We start from the raw sequence: 9,190 nt of genomic DNA, 5'->3' as shown, positions 1-9,190 counted from the left end.
CTCTCTCTCTCTCTCTCTCTCTCTCTCTCTCTCTCTCTCTCGGAAATAAATAAAACATTAAAACACTAAAAATGCGCGTTGGATGGGTGAGAAATGAGCGAATGAAGACCTAAAGGATAAGTATTTCAAAACCATAGACATCGTTAATTGGGGGAGTCAGTGGGGGGGGTCTGGGGGGCCAAGTCGGTTAAGCGGTAACCGTCCGACTTTGGCCGAGGTCATGATCTCTTGGGTTAGTGGGTTCAAGCCCCCGTAGGGCTCTGTGCTGACAGCTCAGAGCCTGGAGCCTGCTTGGGATTCCTTGTCTCCCTCTCTCTCTGCCCTCCCCTGCGTGCTGTCTGTCTCTCTCAAAAATAAATAAAACATTTAAAAAATTAATTTGGGGAGTCAGAGAGAGGGAGAAACAAAAGAATATTGAAAATTGATCCTGAAAACCTGCCGGACAAAAGCAGGAAGGTGGCTTTAAAAAGGAAAATGAGAGACCCCTCTTCTGAGACACTTCTGGTTAAAAAATGGAACTGCAAAGCATTAAAAAAAATGTGTGTCCTCTGTTATTGCTAATAATAATGCATAAGTATTATTGAGTACTCCAGACGTATAGGCACTTAGATTATATAGTTTTAATATTATTAATGCATTATCTAACTTCACAACCTTTTGAAACAAATGTTCCTGCCAATTGAGAGATCAGATAATTGAGGCTTAGGAGAGTTCAAGTTACTTGCCCAGAGCCACCCAGCTAGTAAATGGTCAAAATGGGAGTCAAGGTCAGCCTAACTTCTAAATCCCTGCTTTTTATTTTTAAATATTTATTTCTGAGAGAGAGAGAGAGAGGCAGTGTGAGCAGGGGAGGGTCAGAGAGAGAGGGAGACACAGAATCCGAAGCAGGCTCCAGGCTCTGAGCTGTCAGCACAGAGGCCGACGCGGGGCTCGAACCCACCAACTGTGAGATCATGACCTGAGCTGAAGTCGGATGCTTAACCGACTGAGCCACCCTGGCGCCCCTCTAAATCCCTGCTTTTAACCATTATGACACACTGCCTCTAAGGCAGTCCTCAGAAAGCATGTTTGCAGGGGTATTTTTCTTATGCATTTTTTTTCTAATTAAAAAAATTCTTTTAACGTTTATTTATTTTTGAGACAGAGAGAGAGCACGAGCTGGGAAGGGGCAGAGAGAGAGGGAGACACAGAATCTGAAACAGGCTCCAGGCTCTGAGCTGTCAGCACAGAGCCCGACGCGGGGCTCGAACCCACGGACTGAGAGATCATGACCTGAACCGAAGTCAGACGTTCAACCGACTGAGCCACCCAGGCGCCCCTTTTCTAGTTTTTAAAATGTTTACTTATTTCTGAGAGACAAAGCATGAGCAGCAGAGGGCAGAGAGAGAAAGGGAGACACAGAATCCAATGCGGGGCTTGAATACATGACAGATCATGACCTGAGCCAAAGGCAGATGCTCAACTGACAGAACCACTCAGGTGCCTATAATAGGGAGATTTTTTGGTTAAAATTTTAAGTGTTTTATATATTTTTGAGAAAGAGAGCATGAGCAGGGGAGGGGCAGAGAGAGAGGGAGACAGAAACTGAAGCAGTCTCCAGGCTCTAAGCTGTCACCATAGAGCCCGACGCGGGGCTCAAACTCACTAGCCGTGAGATCATGACCGGAGCCAAAGTCAGTCTCTTAATTGCCTGAGCCACTCAGGTGCCCTTCTTATGCAGTTTAATTCATCTGATCTCATATTTCTAAAGAATCTGCATGTGTTTGTCTTTGCTGCGCTTTGCTTCGGTGGTCCATGTTGAAGATCCCCAGAAGCTGCCACAATAGAACAATAATTCCAGGCAAGATTTTGACTATTTTAAAATTAAGAATGTGCCTTTATAAAAATACGTTTTTATAACAAAAATTTAAAAATACAATTTGACTTACATCCTTCCAGGCGTGCAAAGTTTTAAAATATGTGAGCTTTATAAAGATTCTACCAGAAAGCCATTAGAGAGGAAGCGGCAATGAGCAAGAGTGAGTATTCTGTAATGCAGGGCTCAAGGGTACAGCTTCTGAAGTTGAGTGGCCTTTGTTCGAATCCTGGCTTTGAAATCCTAAGCTGAAATCAAGAGTCAGACGTCTAACCAACTGAGCCACCCAGGCGCCCCCTATTATTATTATTTTTGACACTGGTTAGAAGAGAACTTTTTAGTACTTTTATGTACAGAAAATTCAACAGCGTCCACTTAGCCCAGTTTGGTGGCCAATTCTTTAGCCTTTGCCTTTTCCGACTTGGCAATGCAAGCCACTGACTTAGGACCCAGGATGTTACTTCCCTAGTGGCAGTGGATCTCATCCTATCTGTCTTTGTAATTGGTCTTGATGGCTTCCACCAGTTCAGCTAGAGCTCCTTAGTCTTCCAAGTTAACTGGTGTGAAGGTGACAGTGGTGCAGCCCTTCCTGTAGACCAGACGCCTCAGCCAAGGCTGGCCTTCCCCTTGATAATGCAGTAGGGAAACCCCGTCGTTGAACACAGGGCTGGCAGGAAGAAGACCAGCTCAATGGAAATCACATCATGTGCAATCACCACCAGCTTGTTTTCCACCAAGGTGGTGACATTATTTTATTCAATGTTTTTATTCATTTTTGAGAGAGACAGAGTGCAAGAGGGGAGGACCAGAGAGGGGGGAGGCACAGAACCCAAAGCAGGCTCCAGGCTCTTAGCTATTAATACAGAGCCTGACGTGGGGCTGAAACTCACCAACCCTGAGATCATAGCCTGAGCCGAAGTCCAACGCTTAACCAACTGAGCCATCCAGGCACCCCCAAGGTGGTGACATTATTAACCCCAGCTTGAAGGACAGGCGGTCTCTTAGTGAGGGACGTCCCCTTTGTCTGCAGCTTTCTTCTCAGCCCAGGCCAACAGCCTCTGCTGCTTCTCTTGCTTTGTCTCTGGTCTGTATTTGTGAGGCAGTTTCAACAGCTGCATAGCTGTCAGGCGGTCCAAGGCGTGAGTGAACTGGTTAATCTCAGGAGGCACTTTTAGATGTTAAGATTTAATAGCCCTTTGCCTCTGCACCTGATGTAGCAGGACCATTTGACAAAGCAGGCGAGGTCTCCTTGGGGCTGGATGTCCTGTCTGGTGCCAAAACCCTTGGACCTTTTCTCAAACAGGGGACCACCTTCTTGCCCTCCCGCTTCTTCACAACAGCAGGGGCCAGGGCCACCTTCTTCCCCCTTAGCCTTCTTTCCTTTCAGCATCTTGGATGGCTGGAGGAGACAGAGTCTTGTGAGAATTAAATGAGATAATCTGTGTGAAGAATTTAGAGTAATACCTGGCTCATTGTAAGTGTTCAGTAAGCATTAAGGAATATTCAAGAGATAAAAAGGGACAGTATCCTTGTGAGGAAAGCTGGGTTTGAATCCTGGCTCTATCATTTGCAGGCTGTTTGAGTTTGGGCAAGTGTTTAACTTCTTTGATCCTCAGTGTCCTTATCTGGATTGTTGTAAAGGATTGGAGATAACGTGTAAAGTACCTGACACAAAATAAACACTCAATAAAAGAATGCTGTTTTTCCATGGCAGCATGGATGAGCTAGTGGTATGGGACAAAATGGTACAAGACGCAGCGAAGAACTGCTGAATCAGGTATACTCTGAGTCTGACCCTTGGCATGGGAGAAATGCCAACAGAGTCGGGAGACTGGATTTGAGTTTTATTTCCATTATGTACTGGCTTAGAACTTTGTGTAAATTTCTTAACCTTGTCATTATTTTCTTCATCTATAAAATGGGCATAAGTCCTGCTTCTCACACACTTTTTTTTTCCTGCACACTTAAAAAATTTTTTAATGTTTATTTTATTTTTGAAAGAGACAGAGAGAGAGAGAGAGAGAGAGAGAGAACTAGCAGGTTAGGGGGAGGGAGAGAGGGAGACACAGAATCCGAAGCAGGTTGCAGGCTCTGAGCTGTTAGCACAGAGCCCCACGTGGGGCTTGAACCCACGAACTGTGAGATCATGACCTGAGCCAAAGTTAACACTTAACACTTTTTTTAAAACACTTTTTTTTAAACATTTATTCACTTTTGAGACACAGAGTACGAGTAGGGGAAGGGCAGAAAGAAGGAGAGACATAAAATCTGAAGTAGGTTCCAGGCCCTGAGCTGTCAGCATAGAGCCCCATGCAGGGCTTGAACTCATGGACCATGAGATCATGACCTGAACTGAAGTCAGAGGCTTAACTGACTCAGCCACCCATGCACCCTGAAACTTAGCACTCTTTAAAAAGATATGAAGATGTTCTGTCTCTCTCTCTCTACCTCTCCTCTGCTCATGCTCTCTCTCTTTCTCTCAAAAAAAAACATTAAAAAATAAAAATAAAATCTTAAGAAAAGATACAACTTACAAACCATAAAGATTCACCCTTTTACAGTGTACAATCTGTGGTTTTTAGTGTAGTCACAAGATTGTGCAACCACCATTTCTAATTCCAAAACATTTTCATCACTTCAAAGAACAAATCTCCCTCCCCATTTCTTCCCTCTCCCAATCTCTTGCAGCCCTACTCTCTACCTCTATGGACTTGCCTACGCTGGACATTTCATATAAATGGAATGAACAGGTTCAGAGCAAGCCTTCCAATATAAGGTATGGGTCTTTTGTGACTGGCTTCCTTTACTTAACAGGTTCATCCATGTTGTATCATGTATCAGTATCTTTTTATGACTAATATTCCATCAGACACATATGCCACATTTTGTCATCCATCTATTGATGGACATTTGCGTTGTTTCCACTTTTTGGCTATTATGAATAATACTTCTGGGAACATCAGTGTACAGATTTTTGTATGAGCATATGTTTTTAATTCTCTTGGGTATATACCAAGGAGTGAAATTGATGGATCATATGGTAACTCTTGTTTAATTTTTGACAAACTGCCAAACTCTTTTTCCAAAGCATCTGCACTATTTTACATTTCCACCAGCATTGTGAGAGGGTTTTAATTTCTTCACATTCTCACCAACATGTATTGCTATAGCCATCTTAGTGCGTGTGAAATGGTATCTCATTGTGATTTTTATTTGCATTTCCCTAAGAACTAAGAATGTTGAGCATCTTTTTATGTGCTTATTGGTCATTTGTATATCTTTTTACTGTTTTTAAAGTTTATTTATTTTTGAGAGAGAGAGAGAGAGAGGGAGAGAGAGAATACAAGCAGGGGAGGGATGGAGAAAGAGAATCCTAAGCAGGATTCTAAGCACTAACAGTGCAGAGCCAGATGTGGGGCTCAGTTCCACCATCCTGAGATCATGACCTGAGCCAAAATCAAGAGTCATAAGCTCCACTGACAGAGCTACCCAGGTGCCCCTTTTTGTGTATCTTCTTTGGAGACTTGTCAAGTTTGCCTATTTTTATTTTATTTATTTACTCCTCCCTTCCTCCCTCCCTCCCTCCCTTCCTTCCTCTTTCTTATCTCTGCACCCAGTGTGGGGCTCTTACATTTTTTATTATTGAGTTCTAAGAGTTCTTTATATATTCTGAATACTAGTCCCTTATGCGCACCAGTTAGTTTGTATAGTAAATGATACGGTGGCAGCGAGAGCTTTATCAACTCTAAGAGGTGTTGCTAATTATACGAAGGCTCTGACAATCAGCGAAGGGTCAGAAACACACGAGCTTTCAGAGCTGTAGCGTGAGCCTCGCACACCTCCTTGGCAGAACCTGCCCAGCAGCCGGGTACTGTACATTCCCCCACCCCATGGCGCCCCGCCTTCCGCCCTTTGACCCGCGCCACTTCCGGTTGGAGACGTGGCTCGAGGCCGCCATCTTGGCAAGAGGCGAAGCGGCAGCGGCTCCTGACAGGGGGGCGGCAGGTCCGGAGCGGCCGGTGCTCCCCTTCCCCTGAGCCCAGCCCCAGTGGAGCCGGAAGCGCGGGTGAGCCCCACCACCGCCCTCACCATGGTAAGACCCGAGCCGGGCCGGATTCCCGGGGTCCGCCTCCCTTGTGCGCGCTCCCCGCCTGACGGCCTGGCGCTGGGGCCACAGGAGTCCCGCCCAGAGGGCCTGGGGCCGGACGCTTCCCTCGGGGCTCTGTGCCCGACCTCCCAGGGGATCCGGGGGACCCGCCTGCAGTCCCTCTCCCGTTGCGCCCACACCCCTTCTCCCTGCCCAGCTGGGCACCCTCCTATTCTGGGCCCGGGGCGTTTGCTGTTCAAGCACCGCGTAGTGGAGTGGCTTGGACCCCCGTCGCCGCAGGCGTCGGCACTGGTGTCCCGCGGGTTCCCCGGGCGCCGGGCTCAGCAGGCCGGGCTCCTCTTGGAAAGGCGGGGGGGGGGGGGGCTCCCTTTCTTCGGGAATCAGCCCTCTCATCCCCGGCTTCTGGTAGGCCCCTGATACTCGAAATCCAAACCCATTGGTGTTCAGGACTCTTTTGTTTGTTCGGAAGGGGGAAATAGAGGAAAGTTCGAAAGGAAGAAAGAACAGGAAGGAGTAACTTCTGACATGAACGTGTAGGACCCAAGTGTCCCTGGAACCTTTCACTGCTTCTCCAGAATTTAGGCGTGTCCGTTTGTCAGTGTTCCCGAGTACGTGCGGTGTATGGGGAGCTGGTGAGATGGTGCGAGTGATCGAGAACACAGGCTTTCTGTTTTCAAGGAACTTGAAGTAAAATGTGTTGGTGGCACACCGTAATCCAGAGTCTCCCGGGAGGAATAAAAAGGGGTTGTACCCTCCTTCAGATGCGCGATCTTCGTGTTCTCACCTGCTGTAGAGACGGGGAAGGTTAATGTGTGAAGACGGGACATAACATGCTGACAACACTAAATCTTGCTTTATCGCTACAATTTGTGGATATTTATGAAGTAGGAGAAATTCTTTGGTTCCACATGAGCTAGTGATACAGCGTACTTGATGCTCTTAAATCTTTTGAAGGATTTTAAAAATTGTGTTGTTAATTAATCATTGATTTAAAGCATCTTCCTACACACTTGAGAGATGACCCTATAATTTGTTGCCAAACCTATTCAGTTCTGCTGACAGCGTTTTTAGATGAGAACTTGGATGGTGGTGGGGGTGGGGGGTGTTCATGCTTGGTCTTTAAACCACTGAAAGGTTTTTGTTTTCAGCTTCAGGCAAATAAATCGCACCCAGAAGGTTTGCCTCACAAAACTGTACTGTTGGACATAAACTTTTAAAAAACTCTCTTTTTTCATTTCCACTAGGAGGCTCACATATTGGGATAGGAATGTTTAAATTCCTTTTCTGTTTACCTCCTGGGTGTATTTAGTGCATTTTAGGGCATATTATAATTTCAGTAGCGAAATTAGGGCCTTGTAGTATATAGACCAAATATAGATAGTCTTTGCAAAAATCTTGTTTGTTGAAAAGTTCTTGGAACTTAATATATGACAGAACACAAGCAGGTGAGGAGCAAAGAGGAGGAGAGACCGAATTCCAAGCAGGCACCACACCATCAGCGAAGAGCCTGATGTGGGGCTTGAACCGTGAGATCATGACCGGAGCCAATACCAAGAGTTGAATGCTCAATCGACTGAGCCATCCAGGCCCCCTGGAACTTAATATTTTTAATTCATTGATAAACAGAGATGATAAAACCTTAGGTATTGAGTGATAAACATAAAAGTAAATTTTGCATGTTATCTGGATGTGTGCTATACATACATTACAGTTGTGTCATGTTTAAATATACGTATTTTTAAAAATTATATGGGACTTGGCATGAACCAGATACCCATAGATTGGTATATTCTGGAGAAAAACTTATCAGTATATTCTGCCTTGCTGAGTCTTAAAAGTTATTAAGTATTATTTCTGTATAATGTTTTTGGGTTTTATTCTTTTGCAAAAGGATTCCTAGATTGTAGAAATGTCCAAATAGGGTCACATTTTCTATTCTATTCTATTCTATTTCTATTCTATTCTTCTATCTAAAAGTTGTATCAAACCTTCTGAAAGATGATTTTTCCTCAGCATTTTATTATAAAATTTTCAAGCATCTAGAAAAGTTGAAATAACTTCACAATTATTTCACCCATATAACTCGATTTTTTAAAATTTAATTTTTAAGTAATTTCTACACCAGATGTAGGGCTTGAACTTACAACCCCAAGATCAAGGATAGCATGCTCCACTGGCTGAGCCAGCCAGGTGCCCCATCGGCAGCTAGATTCTATAATTAACATTTCTCCATATTTATTTTATCACTCATAACCATCCATCCATCCCTCTCTCCACCTTTTTTTTTTAAATGTATTTCAGAATAAGTTGCAGATATGAGTACATAAATGTTGGTTGTGGTGAGGGGTGGTGGTGGTTTGTAGGTATGTCATTTTCTTGTTTTTGTTTTTCAAAGTTTAAAGTTGGCACACAGTGTTAACAGTTTTGGATATAATAAACGTTGATTTTTGAAAAACATTTTTGAATTTCCTTTGGCTTTAGTTTCTAAAGTTAATGCAAAATGCCCCATATTAGGAAGTCCTAGTATAAGAAGTAAATGAACAAATACAAAAAAGCCATCATCCAAGTGGCTTATGATGACTTTGCCATAAAATGAAGTACAAAAACGGCCATCTTTCTATTTGATCTTCTTTCTAGTTTTCTGCAAATTAATGAGAACATGTTCTTATTTTCTTAACATTTGTTAGGTAGTATAGTCAGTTCTTTGTCCTAAATTTAAAATTGAATAAACTTGATATGAAGTCTTATGGTAGCAACAGTCTGTAAAATCTTTGGTTACCTACAAATGCTGTTTTATTCGCTCAGGATAGCGATTAGTAAACTAGAATGGACACATTGAACATAAGTGATGACATTCAGTTCTAAAAGTCATTAGTTATTAGAAAGCTAGATTTAGGTTCTTGTGGATGATCTGCGCATAATGAGGGAGAAACTGAAATCGTACATAGTAATAATAGTCTCCAACTAGGGGATTATTATTGTTTTTATTTTGCTTTGTATATAACATAGCAGCTGCACAACTTTGGTTTTCTTTATGTATCTTTTTTTTTTCAAAAAATTTTTATAGTTTATTTATTTTTGAGACAGAGAGAGACAGAGCATGAGTGGGGCAGAGAGAGAGGGAGACACAGAATCCAAAACAGGCTCCAGGCTCTGAGCTCTCAGCACAGAGCCTGACGTGGGGCTTGAACCCACGAACCATGAGATCTGACCTGAGCCGAAGTCTG

The 9,190-nt window shown here is 43.6% G+C and overlaps 1 protein-coding gene and 1 pseudogene across 1 annotated transcript in view; one reads left to right on the top strand and one right to left on the bottom strand.

The window, feature by feature from the left end:
* Positions 1-2,181: 2,181 nt before the first annotated feature.
* On the bottom strand, positions 2,182-5,813 carry LOC120229947 (annotated as a pseudogene).
* ARCN1 (archain 1) overlaps positions 5,801-9,190 on the top strand; it is a 27,470-nt gene continuing 24,080 nt past the window's right edge. Inside the window, exon 1 of the mRNA XM_039229360.1 lies at positions 5,801-5,948. Coding sequence (XP_039085291.1) covers positions 5,946-5,948 — 3 coding nt within the window. The 5' untranslated portion in view covers positions 5,801-5,945. The remainder of the gene's footprint in view (positions 5,949-9,190) is intronic.

The sequence above is a fragment of the Hyaena hyaena genome, unplaced genomic scaffold (assembly GCF_003009895.1).
Source record: "Hyaena hyaena isolate Hyena2069 unplaced genomic scaffold, ASM300989v1 scaffold_37, whole genome shotgun sequence".
NCBI lineage: Eukaryota > Metazoa > Chordata > Mammalia > Carnivora > Hyaenidae > Hyaena > Hyaena hyaena.
This window is presented reverse-complemented; position numbering and strand designations above follow the sequence as displayed.